The following is a 22,444-nucleotide window of genomic DNA, read 5'->3' as shown; positions in this document are numbered from 1 at the left end:
AATGGAAGGCACTTGCAAACTTCAGAAGGGTTTAACCATTAACAAAGGGACATGAGAACTCAATGGGGAACTCTGACTATCATATCTATGCTTTGTGTAAAAATCCACAAGTCTAGAAGGAAAGGTTACTCACCCAGTGCAGCAACTGTAGTTCTTCAAGATGTGTGTTCCTATGGGTTCTCCACTTCAGGTGTGCAAGAGTCCCATACACCTTCAACTGGAGATTTTCATTAGCAGTTTCGATTGAACCTACTCTTATGCGCTACACATCTTTGTGGCCCATGCCGAGGTAATACAGAGCTGCACAGATGTTCCTTCTCTACCACGAAGTCCCACCAAGAAAACTTCAAAGCAGAGGGGAAGGAGGGCAGATAGTGGGGCACCAAGTAGGGATACACTTCTTGAAGAACTACAGTTACTGCACAGGGAGGGTTCCTTCTTCTTCGAGTAATATCTCTATGTGTTCTCCGCTTCAGGTGATTTCTGAGCAGTATCCCCAGGAAGAGGCAGTTTTGGAATAAAGTCTAGTACAGATGAAAGAATTGGGCTGCTCACTACCACATCGGATCTAGAGGCATGATATAGTGTTTGGAGAAAGTATGTACTGAAGATCACATAGTGGCCTTGCAAATTTCAACTGCTAGAACATTCTTAAGTAAGGCTCTAGATGTTGATTGTGACCTAGTAGTGTGGACCAGAACCCAAGCAGGAGACTAGGCATTGGCAACCTCATAGCAAGTGATAATATATCCCCAAATCCACTTTGATAGTATTTGAGTAGAAACAGTGAAACCCTTAGATCTGTCTTCAGAGGAGACAAATAGTCTAGGACAGTGACTCGACTTTCCAAACTACTGTATCCCTTCCAGGAGTCTGATTTGTCTTGTACCCCCAAGTTTCACCTCAGTTAAAAACTACTTGCGTACAAACTCAGACATAAAATACAAAAGTGACACAGCACACTATTACTGAAAAATTGCTTACGTTCTAATTTTTACAATATAATTACAAAATAAATCAGCATATAAATATTGGATTTCCATTCCAGAGTATAGTATATAGAGCAATACAAACAAGTCATTGTTTGTATGAAATTTTAGTTTGTACTGACTTTGCTAGCGCTTATTGTAAAACTTGGCAAATATCTAGATGAATAGATCTCTGGAAGACCTCTGAGTATCCCAGGGGCACTTGCACCTTTGGTTAAAAACTACTGGTCTAGGAGACTTCTGAAATAATTTGGTACTATGAAGATAGAAAGCCAGTGCTCTTCTGACATATAAAGTATGAAAAGAAGCTTCCTGACCTGAGTTATGTGGTTTTTGGGGGAAAATGGTAAATGTATGGTCTAGTTCAGGGGTTTTCAAACTGGGGGTTGGGACCCCTCAGGGGGTCACAAGGTTATTACATGGGGGGTCATGAGCTGTCAATCTCCACCTCAAACCCCGCTTTGCCTCCAGCATTTATTATGGTGTTAAATGTATTAAAAAATGTTTTCAATTTATAAGGGGGGTCACACTCAGAGGCTTGCTATGTGAAAGGGGTCACCAGAAAAAAGTTTGAGAGCCACTGGTGTAGTTCATATTAAACTCAGATAAGAACATAAGAGCAGCCATACTGGGTCAGACCAAAGTTCCACCTATCCCAATATCCTGTCTTCTGACATGGCTAATGCCAGGTGCTTCAGAGGGAATGAACAGAACAGGTAATCAAATGATCCATCCCCTGTTGTTCATTCCCAGATGGTACTTTAGGAAGGAATTTGGGATGTGGACATAGAGAAATGTTATCCTTGAAGAATATTATAAAGAGAGCATCTGTCATTAAGACCTGCCAATGCAATGGCTATTAAAAAGGCCATCTTCATAGATAGGTATAGGAATTAACAGGTCACCATAGGTTCAAAAGGAGGCCCTGTGAGACCTCTGAGAACTAGTTTAAGACCCAGACTGGAGCAGGGGCTTTGAGGGAAGAGATTCCTCAGTCCTTTAATGAACCTTACAGTTGTGGGGTGAGAGAATATTGAGAACCCTTCCACTAGAGAATGGAAGACTGACATTGCAGCTAGATGAATCTTAAGCAAATTACTTGTTAAGCCTGTTTTCTTTCTTCAGTTGTAGCAGGCAATCCAGGATAAGTGAAAGTGAGGAAGATTCAGGTGCAATTTGCTATATTCACACCATCAGCTATATCTGTTCCACTTCTGAAGTACTATGGGTAGGTTCTTTCCTGCTGTACCTCTACTGAGGTGGTAGACTCTATACCCATGAACCACTGAGGAACCATGCCCTGAGATGGAGAATCTTTAGGTTGAGATGAAGCACTTATCCCACATCTTGAGAGAGAAGATGAGAGAAGCATGGTGATTGATCATTGGACAAGGAAACATTCAAACCAGGTAAGGCTACCATGCTTGTCTCAGTCACGTAGGGATTATCCTGATTACCTTATCCTTGTCCTGCCTTATTTTTTTCATCACTTTTAGAATCAGACATGTTGGGGGAAAATGTGTAACACAGACCCTTTGTCCAAGGAAGAAGAAAGTCATTTCCCAAAGACTGAAGGCCTAGGCCCTTCCTCGAGCAGAATAGACAACACTTCCTGTTTGTGGCTGAGATGAAGAGATCCACCTCCAGATGTCCCCACATTCAAAATATGTCATCTAGGATCCAAGGGTGCAACTCCTATTCGTGGTCCTGGGAGAAGTGTCTGTTGAGAACATCAGCTGTGGAGTTTTGTATTCCAGAAATGTACATTGCCGAAATGTGAATATGATTAAGTTATGGAATTGGTGCATAGCCTAATTGCTTCAACACACAGACAAGGGACCTCATGCCACCCTGTCAATTGATATAAAACATGCAGGCTACTTTATTTGTTGAGATCTTGATTGATTTCCCTCTGATAAGAGGAAGAAAGAAGAGACAGATATTTATGACTGCCCTTAGTTCCAGCAGGTGGTTGTGGAGACTGGTCTCCTGAGGTGATCATCTGCAGTGGACTGTACGAACATTGAGATGTTTCCCTCCTGGATTTGAGTTGCAATGCATCTGTCATTATGGTGACCATCAGCATTGACCGAAGAAAGGCAATGCCAACCCCAACATTGTGGTGATCCTTCCACTGGTCTAGGGCATCTTTTATCTGGCATGGAAAAAAAACTTGTTTGGCTAAGTTGTGTCTGTGTGGTGAATACACTGTCCTGAGCCACCCCTGAAAGCAGGAAAGGTGTAATCTTGCATGATATGTGATGAAAATGCAAGCCACCATATGACCCAGGGAGCTGCAAACAGAACCTCACTGAGGACTGAAGGCTCACTTGAATAGTCTTGATGAGGTTTGTTAAGGTTATGGGAAGATAGGTCCTGGCAGTCAGGGAATCCAAAGATGCCCCAACTAAGTGTATTTTCTGAATAAGAGTCGACACAGACTACCTGACATTGGGATGAAAGCCTAACTTCAGGAATAGTGAGAGAGCCCTCTGGGAGGCCAATAGCTCTTCCCCAAACAGCCTTGAACAGCCAGTTGCTGAGGTATGGCAGAACCACAATTGCCTCTTGATGAGGGTGAGCAGCCACCATCTCCAGAACCTTTGAGAACACTCTGGTAGCTGAGGAAAGACCAAAAGGAAGTATATGATATTGGAAGTGATCCTGACCTATCACAAAATGCAAGTATTGTCTGTGAGCTGGGTGTATGGAAACGTGTCTTGTAAGTCAAGGACTGAAAATCAATCCCCTCATTCTAATGAAGGAATTATTGCTGCCAGAGCCACCATCCTGAATTTTTGGCACTGCACAAGTTTGTTTAGGAGTCTTAGATCCAAAATCAGTATCGACCCTCCATTTTTATTTGGTCAGAGGAAGTAACTTGAGTAGAAACCCTTCCCCCTGTGTAGAGCTGGGACAGGTTCTATTACTTCTAAGCAAAGGAGGTAGTTTATGTCCAGTCTTAGTATGAGATCATGAGAAGGGTTCCTAAAGAGGGAGGGGAAAAAGGATGGAAAGGAGGGGGGTATGTGACAATCTCCAAAACTCATTTGTCTGTGATAATTCACTCACATGCATTTCAGAATGGGGAGATGGGAAAATGGTTGTAGCTGGCAGGCTAAAGAATGGAGAGGCTTCAAACCCTCTGATGAGAGAGAGGCAGGTGAGGAAGAAGGAGATCCAACCAAACTTGCCTCAGAAGCTGAAGAAAACTTTGAGGAGTCTTCATTAAGTGAATTTCAGAACCTAAAGTTAGAAGTTCAATAGACAGTATTTATGATTCACCCATATACAGTACCAATAATGGATTTTCAGTGTAAGCTACTAGAGGTGATTTTGGATGATCAGATACAACTAAATCTGATGGTATGGTGATGGTATGGCTGAAATAACTGGTACCGAAGCTGGAGCCGTAGAACCTATCAGCATCAGTATGTGCAATATTAAAGAGAAAAGAGACCTGGAGGCAGCATCCTTGACCTTAAATGGCACCTGGGCACTTGGTACTGAATCCATGAGCCCTGATGGAGCACATACAGTAGATGGTAGCATAACATTCAGAGGTGGTACTGAAGCCCAAAACAATCAGAAGATTCTCTTTAACAGTTCTGAGTTCTTAGTCATATGATTCAGGGCTTCTAAGCGCACTTTTCTATGCTTTGAAGTCCCTTTTGAAGCTTAAAGTGATCTTGCCTCCTTTTTCCTTGAAGGACCAGGAGAATGAAAAAGACGGTTACTCACCTTTGTAACTGTTGTTCTTCGAGATGTGTTGCTCATATCCATTCCAATTAGGTGTGCGCGAGCTGCGTGCACGTTCGTCGGAAGATTTTTACCCTAGCAACACTCGGTGGGTCGGCTGGGTGCCCCCTGGAGTGGCGCCGCTATGGCGCCGGATATATACCCCTGCCGACCCATCCGCCCCTCAGTTCCTTCTTGCCGGCTACTCCGACAGTGGGGAAGGAGGTCTGGTTTGGAATGGATATGAGCAACACATCTCGAAGAACAACAGTTACAAAGGTGAGTAACCGTCTTTTCTTCTTCGAGTGCTTGCTCATATCGATTCCAATTAGGTGATTCCCAAACCTTACCTAGGCAGTGGGGTCGGAGTGAGACATCGCGGAATGTAAGACCGCTGAGCCAAAGGCGGCATCGTCTCTAGACTGTTGGACCAATGTGTAATGTGATGCAAAGGTGTGGATGGAAGACCAAGTAGCCTCACGACAAATTTCCTGGATGGGAACATGGGCCAGGAAGGCGGCAGAGGAGGCTTGAGCCCGAGTAGAATGGGCGGTGAGATGTCCAGTTGGAACATGCGCCAAGTCATAGCATGCCCGGATACAGGATGTCACCCAAGAAGAAATTCGTTGGGAGGAGACAGGCATGCCCTTCATTCGGTCTGCAAACCGCTACAAACAGCTGAGGTGAACGTCGGAAGGGTTTGGGTCTCTCAATATAAAAGGCGAGAGTCCAAGATAGTGGGGATAGATACATGACCCGGGAGGAATCCACGCTGAGTGCACCAATAGGAGAAGCGCTTCCACTTGGCAAGATATGTCGTTCGCGTGGAAGGTTTCCTACTTCCCAATAGCACTTGTTGTACAGCATCGGAACAACGCAACTCCGATTGGCTTAACCAGAGAGCAGCCATGCTGTCAGATGAAGGGACTGCAGGTCCGGGTGGTGAAGCCTGCCGAAGTCCTGAGATATGAGGTCCGGGTAGAGTGGCAAGGGGATCGGATCTGCCATGGAGAGGTCGAGCAACAGGGTGTACCAATGCTGCCTTGGCCACGCTGGAGCGATCAGGATTAGGTGGGTTCTGTCCGTGCGGAGCTTGAGAAGGACTCTGTGGACGAGTGGAAACGGAGGGAAGGCATAAAATAGGTGCCCGTTCCACGGAATTGGGAATGCGTCTGAGAGGGAGCCCGGAGAGCGACCCCACAGGGAGCAGAACACCTGGCATTTCCTGTTATCTCGGGAGGCGAAGAGGTCTATGTGGGGAAACCCCCACTTCCAGAAGACAGAATGGAGGACGTCCGGACGGATGGACCACTCATGAGACAGGAAGGATCTGCTCAGTTGATCTGCCAGAGTGTTCCGGACTCCTGGGAGAAAGGACGCTACCAGGTCCATTGAGTGGGCTATGCAAAAGTTCCATAGTTGAATCGCCTCCTGACACAGTGGGGAGGATCGTGTCCCTCCCTGCTTGTTTATATAATACATGGCCGTTGTGTTGTCTGTGAAGACTGAGACACAACGACCCTGCAGCTGGCTCTGGAACGCCTGACACGCCAGGAGGACTGCTCTCAGTTCTCGGACATTTATGTGTAACGCCAACTCTCGAGATGACCAGAGGCCTTGAGTGCGAAGGTGCCCCAGATGAGCACCCCATCTGAGGGATGACGCATCTGTTGTCAGGGATGCGGAGGGCTGTGGTGGATGGAATGGCAGGCCTGCACACACCAGGGACTGCGTCCGCCACCAGTCGAGGGAGGCTAGGATGTTCGATGGGATGGTGAGTATCATGTCCCTGGCGTCCCTGCCTGGGCGGTAGGTCGAGGCGAGCCAAGTTTGAAGGGGACGCATGCGCAGACTGGCGTGCCTTGTCACGAATGTGCACGCTGCCAAATGGCCGAGGAGGCGAAGGCAAGTGCGGACCGAGGTTGTCGGGAAGCTTTGAAGCATTTGTATGAGTGATACGATTGCCTGAAAACGAGGCAAAGGCAAACTGGCTGTTGCAAGAGTGGAGTCTAGCGTGGCCCCGATGAACTCTATTCTTTGCGTAGGCACTAGAGTGGATTTCTCCAGATTGATCATCAGGCCTAGACGCATGAATAGGTCCTTGATGATGTGCACGTGTCTGGTGACTTGTGCCTCGGAGGTCCCTCGAATAAGCCAGTCGTCGAGGTATGGGAAAACATGTATTTGACGACGACGGAGGGAGGCTGTGACTACAGCCATGCACTTCGTGAAAACCTGCGGGGCCGTGGAGAGGCCAAAGGGGAGGACTGTGAACTGAAAGTGCTGGCGGTTCACCAGAAACCGTAAATATCGTCTGTGTGGAGGGTAAACTGCAATGTGGAAATACGCGTCCTTCATATCGAGAGTGGCGTACCAATCTCCGGGATCCAGGGAAGGGATGATAGTCCCCAGGGATACCATACGGAACTTGAACTTTTTCATGAACTTGTTCAGTCCTCGCAGGTCCAGGATAGGCCAAAGGCCACCTTTTGCCTTGGGGATTAGGAAATATCGGGAATAAAACCCCTTGCCCTTTGATTGCTCCAGTACCTCCTCTATAGCTCCAATCGCACGGAGCCTGAGTACCTCTTGTAAGAGGAGTTGCTCGTGAGAAAGGTCCCTGAAGAGGGACGAGGAGGGGGGTTGGGAGGGAGGGGTTGAAATAAACTGCAGGTGGTATCCAGACTCCACCGTGTGAAGGACCCAACGATCTGAGGTTAGTTGGGACCACGCAGTGAGGAAGGAGGAAAGGCGGTTGTAGAAATGAAAGGGATCCGGGGAGGCAATTGGTACACTGCTCTCGGGCGCACCCTCAAAAGTGTGATTTGGGTCCCGAAGATGGCTTGGTGGAACCAGTATTGTTACCCCCTTGAGGTCCAGACTGGCGTCTGCGGTTAGTACGACCTCGTCGTCTGGCAAAGTCCTGCCTTGGCCTAGGCAGGGGGTAAGGGCGCTGAGGTTGGGAGCGGAAGGACCTTCTTTGAGTCTGTGGCGTATGCATTCCCAAGCGAACACATGATTACGCGATTGTCTTTCAGACTCTGTAGCCTGGGGTCTGTCTTTTGTGAAAACAGGCCCTGGCCATCAAATGGTAGGTCTTGGATCGTGTACTGAAGTTCAGGTGGCAGGCCTGACACCTGAAGCCACGAAATACGTCGCATGGCGATGCCAGAGGCAACTGTCCTAGCTGCCAAATCGGTGGCATCTAGCGAGGCCTGCAGCGAGGTTCGCGCTACCTTCTTGCCTTCCTCCAACAATACTGAAAATTCTTGTTGGGAGTCCTGTGGAAGCAGTTCTGAAAACTTCCCTACTGACTCCCAGGTATTGTAATTATACCTGCTCAGCAGGGCCTGCTGGTTCGCTACCCTGAGTTGGAGGCTTCCCACGGAATAGATCTTTCGTCCCAACAGATCCATTCGTCTGGCCTCCTTTGATTTTGGGGCAGGGGCCTGTTGGCTGTGGCGTTCCCGTTCATTAACAGACTGTACAACTAATGAACAGGGAGGGGGGTGTACATATAAGTACTCATACCCCTTGGAGGGCACCATGTACTTGCGTTCGACCCCTCTGGCTGTCGGCGGGATGGACGCTGGAGATTGCCAGATAGTATCTGCCCTAGCCTGGATCGAATGAATGAAGGGTAGAGCCACTCGGGTGGGTGTCACCGACGATAATATATCTATCACCGGGTCCTCCACCTCTGGGACCTCCTCTACTGGCAAGTTGATATTCTGGGCGACCCGCCGAAGGAGGTCCTAATGTGACCTGACATCAATGGGAGGTGGTCCCGATGATGATGTCCCCGCTACCGCCTCGTCTGGGGAAGAGGAGGAAGAAAGTCCTGGGACAAGTGGGTCCTGAAGAGGCTCCTGGTCCTGGAGGACATCGGGAGCTGGGGGAGCCTGGATGTCTGGTGCAGGGGCTGTACCTTCCTCCGTACCAGCTGGGGGAGGCCTGCTGACTGTTGCTTCTGGCACACGGTGTTCTGAAGCAACGGAACGCGATGTCACAACAGGTTCACCTTGGGCCTGGTGATATGCCCAAGGTGTCCAAAAGGGCCACTGTTGTGGTCCCTGGTCCAGGCCGTGGGCTCTTTGGGTGGCTCTGCTGTGATTATCAGAGTCCCCATAGGAGGCACTGTCCGCATGGGAGGAGACCGATGCATGCCGAGACGGCCATGGAGGAGCTGAGCCCGTTTGGGGAGGGCCTCTGTATCCCAACGATCCGTCCCCATGCGGCACCGGAGAATGGTACCGAGAGTCGTACTGGTACCGGGAAGGAGATCGGGACCTGCTACCAGCACGGTGCCAGGAGGTCGACCGAAGTCTTGAATCCCTACGTCTCGACCGGCTGCAAGAGGTATGATGCCGTGAACAGTGCCGGGACCTGGATCGGTGCCGAGAGTACCGGGTCTGCGAACGGAATCTTGACCGGTGCCGTGAGTACGACCGATACCTAGATGGAGAGCGACTGCGAGTGACGCTGGGACCAGGATCGATTACAGGACCGTGAACGTCTGCGGGATCTGGATCTTGAGCGACGACGTTCGGTGGCGCCCGGCGAGGGAGGTCTCAGCAGGGCAGGCTTGCCTAATGATTTAACAGCCCGCACCGGCGGTGACAGGGGCTGAGGCGGCCTGGGGTCCATCAAGGCAATCAACTCCCTTGCTGTAGAGAACATCTCCAGTGTGGAGGGCACGATAAGCTCAACCGCGGCGCGTGCCGGGGAGCTGATGGGCACCGGACTCGATGGCTCTTGCGAGACTAGAATCAACGGTGCAGCAGGTGTCGGTGCCGCGGCAGTTGACGGTGCTGGGCGGTGCGACTTCGATGCGCGCTCCGACTGCGTCGCAGGTGCGGGGGCCGCAGGAGCCTTGCGCTTCTTGACACGTGGGGAGAGTGAACGGTGCTGGGCAGGAGTTTGGGCTGGTGATGGCTGATGTCGAGGAGCCTTCACGGTGACAGTGCGCTCCGGTGCGGAAGAGGCACTCGTCCCCGGTGCCGTGGCCGGTGCTGAAGATGGAGGAGTGAGAGCTGCGTCCATCAGGAGCTGCTTGAGGCGAATGTCTCGCTCCTTTTTCATCCGGGGTTTGAACGCCTTGCAATTGCGGCACTTGTCCGCGAGGTAGGATTCGCCCAAGCACCTGAGACAGGAGTTGTGAGGATTTCCTGTGGGCATCGGCCTATGACAGGTCGAGCACGGTTTAAAGCCTGGCAAACCGGGCATGGGCCCCGGTACCGGGTGAGGGGAAGGGGCTAAGCCCCGATCCCTCTTAACTATGTACACTAACTACTACTAAAACTAATAAAACTCAACTAGAAATATAAAATATTGAACTATATACACAATAACTATGAAAAAACGAGTGAATAGCTAGGGAGGTGGAGGTCAGTGAAGCCGCACTCCACTGTTCCAACGACCGACACGGGCGGTAAGAAGGAACTGAGGGGCGGATGGGTCGGCAGGGGTATATATCCGGCGCCATAGCAGCGCCACTCCAGGGGGCGCCCAGCCGACCCACCGAGTGTTGCTATGGTAAAAATCTTCCGACGAACGTGCACGCAGCGCGCGCACACCTAATTGGAATCAATAGGAGCAAGCACTCGAAGAAGAATCTGTGGCTCTTTTCAGCCAAAGATCTAACAAGCACAGGAGCACAGCCAAAGATCTTCTAACAACCACAGTAGCACTTCGTGTTGAGGGAATACTAGAGACAAACCGGTCTGAATGACCAGGATCGGAATCAGGTCTCCTGGATCTGCCCGGGAGATACATCCTGAGTTTAATATCCCAGGTAATTTGAAACCACTGGCTGAAAGAACAGCAGATTGCACATTTACTAGGAATATGCCACTTATCTAGACAGTAAAAACACTTTTCATGTGGCTGGTATAGCATGAATGGCATGTTTTGAAACTGGGAGATTTAGGAACCAGCATAGCAGCTTATCACCCAGTACCAATACCTAACTAAATGTTAAAACTAAAACAGTAACAAAAGACCTACTTTAAAGCTAACTGACAAAAAAACTCTTTACAAAAGACTGAGCTACCCAAGTTTAAAACATAGATAAGTGTGCTTAAATTTTCCAATATGGTTAAAAAGTTATACAATGCTCTATTGACAAACATTCCTAATGTACAACTGGTATCTTAATGATCAGCACATGAGGAACAACAATGTAGGCAAAAGAAAAGTCCCAGATTGTAGTAGAGTTCCTGTTAAAAGGAGTACAAAGAAAAGTGAGAGAATAGAGTGAAAAATTGTCAAAAGGGATGATTTTAAAACTTTTATTATTCTCTGTATCAACCCATTTTTCACCAATCCACCACAAAAAATTTAAATTGTACTCATTTCATTTGGTGCCATTTCAATAAGACTTTTACAAAATAGGTAGTTAAAGCTCCTGTTAAAACTGAATTCTTAAATGTAACCTTAACTATGGTGCTGTGCAACATAATGAAAACAAAACCATATAAAATATTGTCACTTTACATCCTTGATATTCACACTAGATGGTTGCTTTATTTACTCTTACCCTCATCCCTTCAAACCGTGACAATGCTCTTAATGGTCTCAAAGCTCGGAGAGTCCTAAGGGATTTCATGGCTTCCATTTCGGAACTTCCAAGTGAGTTAGCTATGAGGGTTACTAAAGAGACCTGAATGAAGACACAAAGTAAAAGTCCAAAATATTAGTGAAATCTTACTATATATTCCTCCTCCTCTTCTTTTGTTTTAACTCTTGCTTAAAACAAAAAAATCTAACCAATGGAAGTGTGAATAAATACCCTGTATAGCACAAGTAGAAATGCATCTTAAATGGACACTGACAATTAAAAAATAATAGGTGAAATCTTGGTCCCATTGAAGTTAATAGTAAAATACCCATTCTCTTTCATGGTACCAAGATTTCACCCAATACATTTTAACAAAACAAATGTATTTATCTGAGTTATTAATGCTACCTGAGATTATTAAATATGGAGGAATTTTGGGTCCAAAATTTTAAACAGACTAATGATTTTCATTGCCCAAATTCAGACAACTTGAAGAGTCCTGATTTTCAGATGATAGGTACTCAGCACTTTCTAAAAATCAGTTCCCCTTCAAGGTACATCCAAAAAAGAAGAGCGAACATTTTGTTGCTGTATCCAGTTCACAGAATTGTTCAAATGCAATACTTACATTTACAATTAGGAAATCAAGCCAACACCAGGCATTGGTGAAATACTTCCTGAAGCCATAAGCCAGCCATTTCAGAAACATTTCGAAGACAAAGATATAAGTGAAGACTTTATCAAGAAATTCCAGCATGGTTTTAATGTTTTTTCTTTTTTGAAGATTAATATCTTCAAATGCCTGGAATAATAAACATTAAAATATTCCACTGAAACTCTGTAGAGTGGGATTATATTGAATGTGCTGAGATGAGAGAGGTATGCACTTTTCATTATGAAACCCCAACCCACATGAAACTTTGAGGCTCATCCTGCAAACAGTTACAAATCAGCTTAACTTTACACATTTGAATAGTCCCAATGAAGGTGATCATTACAGCTGGCTGAAAATACAGAATTTGTTTTCCATGGTTTTGGAAACGTTTTCTTGTTTCACAGAATGGAATCCAGAAAAAGTCTGATTTGAGAAAATGCCAAAATGCTTTGTTTAGACATTTTTTTGATCCAGAACAGCAAATGTCCTATTGTTCATGTTTATTCAGATTTTCACTGCATCATTCAGGGATGGAGGTGAGAAGCATAAGATGGGGAGGGTGAGTGGAGGAGAGAAGGGATCCCCTCAGCATTCCCAAATTATGCTAGTTAAGTTATGTAAGAAATGTAATTTGAATCAACATAGCTTAGATCAATTTACAGTATTGTGTACACCGCGCTATGTCGATGGGAGATGCTCTCCCATCAATATAGCTTCAGCCTTTCGGGGAGATGTAGTACTGAAATCGACAGGAGAGTGCTCCTGCATCAATTTATCACGTCTTCATCAGACCAGCAAAATTGATGGCTGCTGCATCAGTCACAGCAACACTGATGTATCTCATAGTGAAGACAACCCTATAGACTCAGTCAACTACAGACCTAGATGACTATCACAGAGTTTCATTACAGGCCTAGAAATTTCCTGGATACAATCTGTGAAACAAACAGTCAAATTCCAAGTTGACTCTAAGAAAATGTAATCCTAGAGGGAAACTAAATTAAACCTACTTAAGGCCCCTCAATATGTAAGTTACACAAACTTCGACTCACACTAAACTCATTCAGACTTGCACCAATTTACCAACTTGTAGCTTACACTTGCCCACGCACATATGCACATTACTTCTGTCCCAAGGAATTTTATTTTTGGTGGATTCTAGGGGAAGAATATATTTCCAGATAAGCACAAAATTCTGCAGTGTTGTTGTAGCCATGTTGGCCTCAGGATATTAGAGACATAAGATGAATGAGGTAATATCATTTATCGGACCAACTTATGTTGGTGACAGAGACTGTCACAGAGTCAGGTCTATCCCCCCCCCCCCCAGCCTGTGACCAGTTTCCTGGGAGTGCCTTTTGTGTGCCAGGCCCCAAGGACCTACACAGTTCCACAGAGACAGGCCCATGGTCTCTAAGACTGGGCCTTTGGCACCAGCATCCCGTGTTTCTCTCCATTGATCCCGGCAGTGAATCCAGCCAAACCAGAGTCCTGTGGGAGGCTTGTACTGTGCCCCTTCAGGACACAATGCTTTCAGTAAGTATTTACAGTGACACAGGTAGCCTTTTCAAAACAAGGTAACCATTTATTAGTCACCTGGCTACAGAATCTGAAAATCCTTATCTGAACACAGAGAGGTAGAAGTTAAGCCATAGTCCATCCTGGCCAAGCCTTGATGAGCCAGCCAGGTTGTGATGGACTCCATCTCTGGCTCTCTCCCCTCTGTCCTGCAGATCTGAGCTCCTGAGTCCCTCCAAAAAGCCCCCTTCTACTAGTCACCTGACACATAATTCTCCAGCTCAGCTCACAAGTCCAGCCTCCTGGGGTTTCCTTCTGTTAGATATGATTGTTCAGTCACTGGGGCATCTTTGTGTCTTGCTGAATCCTCTGTTGATTTGGGTCAGTTTGGGCCAGTTTTTTTAATGACTGTATTCATTCCTCCACAGACAGCAAGGGGACACACACACACACCCATCCTGCATTGTTCCAGGAGCAGTGTTAACCCTTTTGGACCCACTTGGAACATAAGAATGGCCATACTGGGTCAGACCTAAGTTTCATATAGCCCAGTATCCTGTCTTCCCACAGTGGCCAATGCCAGGTGCCCCGAGGGAATGAACAGAACAGGTAATCATCAAGTGAGTCATCCCCCGTTCGTATTTCTTCACACAATGCACAGTCAACCTGTGGAACTCCTTGCCAGAGGATGTTGTGAAGGCCAAGACAATAACAGGGTTAAAAAAAGAACTAGATAAGTTCGTGGAGGATAGATTCATCAACAGCTACTAGCCAAGATGGACAGGGATGGTGTCCCTAGCCTTCATTTGCCAGAAGCTGAGAATGGGCGACAGGGGATGGATCACTTGTTGATTACCTGTTCTATTCATTCCCTCTGGGGCACCTGGCATTGGCCACAGTCAGAAGACAGGATACTGGGCTAGATGGACCTTTAGTCTGACCCACTATGGCTGCTCTTATGCTCTTATGTTTGATTTTAATGAAGCACCTAAAAATGATAATCTATGCATTTGAAATAACTGCCACAGAAAAGCCACAGCAAAACCAATAGACAAACTGAATGGAAATAATCTGTCGTATGACTTACAGTACTTTACAGTCATTATAAAAAAGAAGTTACCCCTATGCTAAATATTTTTTCCATCTCCCAACTAGTCTGAAACTTCTATCAACCAGTCTGAAAATACACCTTTCTGCCCTAAGCAAAAAAGTCATATCTTGGATATTAAATTAAAGCTATGTAACACCTCTGCATACAATTATAATTCAACCTGAGATGAGATTAAGTAAAAATTTACCAGGGCACCGCTGCTCAGCAGGATCATGAATATGATAAAGCTTTCAAACCAGCTATGTTCAACAACTTTGTAGCAGGTTTTCCTCAGGTTCCACCATGTTTTGCCTGGAAACTTTGTGATATTCACCACACAGCAAGGGAAATGTCGAACACAGCCTGAAAGAGGGACACATGTTACATGAGTACCCAGGGCAGCCATGGAAATTTCTGGGTTCAGGGAAAAGTCTTTAGTCCCTCAAAAACTTGTCTGTCTCCTGTTTCCTCTTTCTCAGATCTTTATTATTTGAAAGCAAACTACAAAATTATTTTTAAGTGATTAGGAATATCTTGCACCCATTAGTGAGCTATCTTCCAGCTCACTGGAAATTGGTAAGAACACCGGGGGTGCGCTCGGAATGCTGATGGCTGGGTTTACAGAACAAAGGCAAAACAACAGGATGGACCTCCTGGCACTGGAAATTTACCAGCTATCTCAATGCCATGGCTAGCATTGAGAGATGGAAGAACAGCACAACAAGCACAAGGAGTCATTGTATCTTAGAAATTAGAGATAAAGATAATCTGTAGAGTCATCTAGTCCATCCCCCTTGGGAGTGCAGGATTGTTCCCCACCTTGTCATTTCTAGTCATTTATCCATTCTATGTTCAAATGTACAAACTGACTGGGTTTCTACTACATAATGTGTACGAATAGTCAACTGTCTAATTGATCTTACAATTTAGGAAAATGTAGGTTGAATATCAGGAAAAGTTTCCTTTCAGTCTCAGCACATCACTCTGTAGCGGCAAGGACTCACCAGTGCGGCACCTCCTTTGGGTCATCCTGGGAATTAGCTCTTGTCCAGCCCAGAGCACTCTCTGAAGACCAGGCCCCACCCATGTCCCTTCCAGACCCTGGTGCCCCTTTCCTCAGGGTTCTGCCCCAGAAGTACCCCCACTCTGGGTCTCCCCTCCCTGGGTAACCCCCAACCCTCTAAACCCACCTTGCCTCAGTGGCTACTGCCAGTCATCATCCAACTCCCTTTCCCTGGGGCAGACTGCAGTCTGTAATGGCCACTCATCAGCAGCAAGGGGGTAGGATCTGCTGCCTTTGTCTATCGCCAGGCTGCCCCTCTGCAGCCCCAGTACTTTCATGGGCCTTCAACAAGGCCTGAAGCCTGGGGGTTTACCAGGCTAGAGCTCCCTAGCACCCTATGCCCTTCCCCAGCACTGCTCCGCCTCAGGTATCTTACTCCCAGGTAGCCAGCCCTTCTCACTCCCGGGCTAGAGTGAGACGCCCCTGTCTCCTGGCCCCACAGCCAGGGCTGGTTCCAGGCACCAGCCAAGCAAGCTCGTGCTTGGGGCAGCAGATTCTAAGGGGCAGCATTCCGTCCAATCCTAGGGCGGCACGGCTGCCTTTTTTTTGTTGTTGTTCGCTGCTCTGGCCACCCTGTAGGGGGCGGTGGCGCGGAGGAGGGGAGCGCCCTGCTGGGAGCTGGCTGAGTGCTCCGTCTGCCCCAGCCAGCGCCAGGTCCGAGCAAGTCTGGCAGCCCATGTCCTTCCCTCCCCGCCGACCGGAGCGGTGCAGAGCCCTCCAAGCAGGCAGCACAGCGGGAGGGGCTGAGTGGGAAGCACTCTGCCTGAAGGAAGCCCTGGCTGCTCCCCTTCTCTCTCTCCCCCGTGCTCCCCCCTGCTAGCAGGGGCGCGCACTCCACTGCCTGGGGTACCTCTGCTGCTCCAGCCGCCCTGCAGGTTTTGTTTTATTTTCTTCACCGTTCCAGCCACCCCACAGGGTTTTTTTTGTTTTGTTTTGTTTTTTTGCTTGGGGAAGCAAAATGCCAGAGCCTGCCCTGCCCACAGCCCTTTCATCCAGGTCAGCTGTGGCCTGATTAAGCTAGCCAAACCTGTGGCTGCTTCCCCAATCAGCCTAGCTTGGCTGCTTTTAACCCCTATTCTGCAGGAGTGGGGCAGCTGCCCCACTACACACTCATAAACTTTTTAGTACTTATTTAATTATAGCTGGGGCAGGTAGGACTGCCTATGACTAAGATTGCCTGACACTTCCCATTATAAAACCCCATTTTCAGTTCCCTTTTAACTTTGCCAAACTTTAACCATTTGGGTGGAAATTTTCCTTGCTGGGTGTCTGTCACAAGCCTGTGTAACCTTAATTTGGCCCTTTGTGCATATGGACTATGATACAGTCATTAATTACACGATCGCATACTTTTTTTCCCCACTGGACCCCGGTCTCATTCTGTGCATAAGGATGGACCTGCTCTGGGAATAAATAAGGGTTGAGGTAATGAAGAAAAGTGTAATCTATAGGATCCTTGCCTCATTTATTCCAAAAGCCAAATGTTGTATAATGCATGAGGCAGTGGACTGCAGGAAGAGAAAGGATGGCCTCATGGTTAAGGCAGGTGAACCATGCCTTGGGAATTAGACTATACCTCTGTCTCTGCCACTGACTTCTTATGTGGTGCTAGTCAAGCCACTTAAACTTTTCACAGGAGGTCACTAAATATATGCTCCTCATTCTCTGGGTGCCTAACTAAAGACCTTGGGGGGGTCTCATGAGCAGAAGTGCTGAGCACACACAGTCAGTAACTGAAATTAATGTAATCTGTGCTTTGATCATAGGAAGTGCTATATAATGCGAAATACTCTGAAAAATCAGGTCTTAGGTGTTTCAAATTGGGCACCCAAAATTAGTGGATATTTTTTAACTTAATCTCCCTGAGTCTCAGTTTCCCATCTGTAAAATGGGGAAAATACCATCCCCTCACCTTAGAGAGGTGTTGTGGGGACACATTAACTACTGTTTGTGAGGCACTCATGTACTATAGTGATAAGCAACAGAGAAAAGCCCATGAGGAATTCAATAATGCTGTCTTCATAGGAGATTTTGTACACTAATGCGAGGAGCCTAGGTAACAAAATGGAGGAACTAGAGATACTGGTGCAGGAAGTGAAACCAGATATTATAGGGATAACAGAAACATGGTGGAATAGTAGTCATAACTGGAGTACAGGTATTGAAGGCTATGTGCCATTTAGAAAAGACAGAAATAAAGGCAAAGGTGGTGGAGTAGCATTGTATATCAATGATGAGGTTAACTGTAAAGAAATAAGAAGTGATGGAATGGATAAGAGAGCCTATCTGGGCAAAAATCACATTGGGAAAGAAAGCTACTAGAGCCTCCCCTGAGATAGTGCTTGGGGGTGCTATAGACCACCAGGATCTGATTTGGATATGGATAGAGACTTCTTTAATGTTTTTAATGAAGTAAACACTAATGGGAATTGTGTGATCCTGGGAGACTTTAACTTCCCAGATATAGACTTGAGGACAAATGTTAGTAATAATAATAGGGCTCAGATTTTTCTGGATGTGATAGCTGATGGATTTCTTCACCAAGTAGTTGAAGAACTAACAAGAGGGGATGCCATTTTAGATTTGGTTTTGGTGAGTAATGAGGACCTCATAGAAGAAATAGTTGTAGGGGATAACCTTGGTTCAAGTGATCATGAGCTAATTCAGTTCAAACTAGATGGAAGGATAAACAAAAATAGATCTGGGACTAGGGTCTTTGATTTCAAAAGGGCTAACTTTAAAGAATTAAGGAAATTAGTTAGGGAAGTGGATTGGACTGAAGAACTTGTGGATCTAAAGGTGGAGGAGGCCTGGAATTACTTCAAGTCAAAGTTGCAGAAACTATCAGAAGCCTTCATCCCAAGAAAGGGGAAAAAATCATAGGCAGGAGTTGTAGACCAAGCTGGATGAGCAAGCATCTCAGAGAGGTGATTAAGAAAAAGCAGAAAGCCTACAAGGAGTGGAAGATGGGAGGGATTAGCAAGGAAAGCTACCTTATTGAGGTCAGGATATGTAGGGATAAAGTGAGAAAGGCCAAAAGCCATGTAGAGTTGGACCTTGCAAAGGGAATTAAAACTAATAGTAAAAGGTTCTATAGCCATATAAATAAGAAGAAAACAAAGAAAGAAGTGGGACGGCTAAACACTGAGGATGGAGTAGAGGTTAAGGATAATCTAGGCATGGCCCAATATCTAAACAAATACTTTGCCTCAGTTTTTAATAAGGCTAATGAGGAGCTTAGAGATAATGGTAGGATGACAAATGGGAATGAGGATATGGAGGTACATATTACTACATCCAAGGTAGAAGCCAAACTCGAACAGCTTAATTGGACAAAATCGGAGGGTCAAGATAATCTTCATCCAAGAATATTAAAGGAACTGGCATGTGAAATTGCAAGCCCATTAGCAAGAATTTTTAATGAATCAGTAAACTCAGGGGTTGTACCCTATGACTGGAGAATTGCTACTATAGTTCCTATTTTTAAGAAAAGGAAAAAAAGTGATCCGAGTAACTATAGACCTGTAAGTTTGACATCTGTAGTATGCAAGGTCTTGGAAAAAATTTTGAAGGAGAAAGTAGTTAAGGACATTGAGGTCAATGATAATTGGGACAACATACAACATGGCTTTACAAAAGATAGATTGTGCCAAACCAACCTGATCTCCTTCTTTGAGAAGGTAACAGATTTTTTTAGACAAAGGAAACGCAGTGGATCTAATTTACTTCAATTTCAGTAAGGCATATGATACAGTTCCACATGGGGACTTATTAGTGAAATTGGAAAAGATGGGGATCAATATGAAAATTGAAAGGTGGATAAGTAACTGGTTAAAGGGGAGACTACAATGGGTCATACTGAAAGGTGAACTGTCAGGCTGGAAGGAGGTTACTAGCGGAATTCCTCAGGGATCGGTTTTGGGACCAATTTTATTTAATCTTTTTATTACTGACCTTGGCACAAAAAGTGGGAATGTGTTAATAAAGTTTGTGAATGACACAAAGCTGGGAGGTATTGCTAACACAGAGAAGGACCGGGATATCATACAGGAAGATCTGGATGACCTTGTAAACTGGAGTAATAGTAATAGGATGAAATTTAATAGTGAAAAGTGCAAGGTCATGCATTTAGGGATTAATAACAAGAATTTTGGTTACAAATTGGGGACGCATCAGTTGGAAGTAACAGAGGAGGAGAAGGACCTCAGAGTATTGGTTGATCACAGAATGACTATGAGTCGCCAATGTGATATGGCCATTAAAAAAGCTAATGCGGTTTTAGGATGCATCAGGCGAGGTATTTCCAGTAAAGATAAGGAGGTGTTAGTACCATTATACAAGGCACTGGTGACACCTCATCTGGAATATTGTGTGCAGTTCTGGTCTCCCATGTTTAAGAAAGATGAATTCAAACTGGAACAGGTACAGAGAAGGGCTACTAGGATGATTCGAGGAATGGAAAAACCTGTCTTATGAAAGGAGACTCAAAGAGCTTGGCTTGTTTAGCCTAATTAAAAGAAGGCTGAGGGGAGATATGATTGCTCTTTATAAATATATCAGAGGGATAAATATCAGGGAGGGAGAGGAATTAAGCTTAGTACCAATGTGGACACAAGAACAAATGGATATAAACTGGACGCTAGGAAGTTTAGACTTGAAATTAGACAAAGGTTTCTAACCATTAGAGGAGTGAAGTTCTGCAACAGCCTTCCAAGGGGAGTAGTGGGGACAAAAGACATATCTGGCTTCAGAATTAAGCTTGATAAATTTATGGAGGGGATGGTATGATGGGATAACCTAATTTTGGCAATTAATTTGGCAATTGATCTTTGATTATTAGCAGGTAAATATGCCCAATGGTCTGTGATGTGATGTTAGATGGGGTCGGATCTGAGTTACTACAGAGAATTCTTTCCTAGGTGCTGGCTGGTGAGTCTTGCCCACATGCTCAGGGTTTAACTGATCGCCATACTTGGGGTCAGGAAGGAATTTTCCTGCAGGGCAGATTGGCAGAGGCCCTGGAGGTTTTTCATCTTCCTCTGCAACATGGGGCATGGGTCACTTGCTGGAGGATTCTCTGTACTGTGAAGTCTTTAAACCACAATTTGAGGACTTCAGTAACTCAGATATAGGTTAGGGGTTTGTTACAGGAGTGGGTGGGTGAGATTCTGTGGCCTGCATTGTGCAGGAGGTCAGACTAGATGATCATAATGGTCCCTTCTGACCTTAAAGTCTATGAGTCTATGAGATTTTGAATAGTGTACAATATATAAGGCATGGGACCACACATTGATCAACAAAGAGAAAACAAAATATTGAATAGCTGCTTATCAAGCGAGAATCATCCATTCTGTGCACTGAAGGAGGCAGGGGTGTTATAGAAAAAATAGTATGTGATCATGCAATTAAAGAATGTATCATAATGCATATACACAAAGAGGCCAAGTTAAGGTTGCACAGATAACTTTAGCTCTGGCATGTCCTAACTTTTGAGTGCTTCACTTTGAAACTTTAATAATGTTATTTTAACATCGTTTTTTGTTTGTAATTATTATATAACATGCATATATAACGTCCTAGGAGTGCATGTCATGGATATCTGTGTATAGCCTTAAGGAAGTCCTTTGCTTCCTTATTGTTTACAAACTTCAAATACTTTCAGATGATTACCACATATCTACATCTAGTGCATAGGAAGAGGGTAGTATACTTTTAAATAGTTTGAGAGTCCTGTAGTGGTATTCACTGTGTTTTATGTTTTGAGGAGCCACCAGGACTAAGCAGAGCAGGGATATGTGTAGCTAGATCTTACGCTTTTATAAATATTTAATAAATGTGGTTATTTGAGACTGAACTGCCAGTGCAGTTTCTTCATATTATTTTTGTTGTGTAAATAGCAAAATACATACCACCACCTTATTTCAATGTATTAATAAACATTCTTTAAAATCTTGTCTCATAAACTCATCCCTACAGACCTTTAACCATGTTTGGTTTTCTCCTCTGAATTCTGTCCAGTTTGTCAACAAGAAATGAAAGTAGTGTTCTAAGAACAGTCTCACCATAAAGAAAGGGACCATTACTTTCCCTGATCTATCTAAGTTACAGCTCATATATAATCCAGAAGTGCATTACACATTGTGCTTGAAAGAGGGTTTTAGACAAAGCCCACTGAAAACTATTGTAGTCTTTCAATTGGCTTTAATGATTTTGGATCACACTCACATTGCATTACAAGTTATATGTCATTTTTTGTCCAATACCTTACTTTATTCTCTTTTGAAATGACTGCTTCCAAAGTTATCTTTATTTTGGATTATTTTTGCCCAAATATCTCAGCTTGTATTTTCTAAGATGAATTTCATTGTATTACTTGCCCCTGTGTTTTAAATCTCCTTTTTATTATTTCTTTGTCAGCACTGGTGTTTGCAACACTTCCCAGTTTAGTGACACATACAAATTTAATTAACATGGTGTTTTTCCTCATTTCAAAATCATTAGTGAAGGTGTTAAATAGCACCAGACCCAAAGCTGAGCTCTTCAACATCCCCCATTTATGAATTGTCCACAAGCAGCTTCCAGTTTTCGTAAATGTATTTGCTATTCAAAACTACTAGCTGAATCACTTAAGAGCAATAATTATTGGTCTACAGATTGTTTGTGATCAGCCTGTTGTGAGTATTCATTATTCAAAATTCAAACTGTATTGGCTTCATAAGGCCCCGGTTAAATGAATGCAAGGTCCCTGGAAAAATCATGGAGCAGGTTCACAAGGAATCAATTCTGAAGCACTTAGAGGAGAGGAAAGTGATCAGGAACAGTCACCATGGAT

At 45.2% G+C, this 22,444-nt stretch overlaps 1 protein-coding gene across 12 annotated transcripts in view; it reads right to left on the bottom strand.

Moving 5' to 3' along the window:
* The window catches only part of LOC120397525 (sodium channel protein type 5 subunit alpha-like), a 96,140-nt gene that overhangs the window by 15,764 nt on the left and 57,932 nt on the right, over nt 1-22,444 (bottom strand). For 9 of the 12 annotated variants that reach the window (XM_039523475.1, XM_039523478.1, XM_039523474.1 and 6 more), the window contains 3 exons: nt 14,758-14,912; nt 11,915-12,088; nt 11,260-11,388 (listed from right to left, as the gene is read on the bottom strand). In XM_039523475.1, the coding sequence (XP_039379409.1) occupies nt 11,260-11,388; nt 11,915-12,088; nt 14,758-14,912 (458 nt within the window). The remainder of the gene's footprint in view (nt 1-11,259; nt 11,389-11,914; nt 12,089-14,757; nt 14,913-22,444) is intronic. The other 3 variants (XM_039523482.1, XM_039523480.1, XM_039523479.1) reach the window with 1 other exon arrangement.

Source organism: Mauremys reevesii, linkage group 2 (assembly GCF_016161935.1).
Source record: "Mauremys reevesii isolate NIE-2019 linkage group 2, ASM1616193v1, whole genome shotgun sequence".
NCBI lineage: Eukaryota > Metazoa > Chordata > Testudines > Geoemydidae > Mauremys > Mauremys reevesii.
This window is presented reverse-complemented; position numbering and strand designations above follow the sequence as displayed.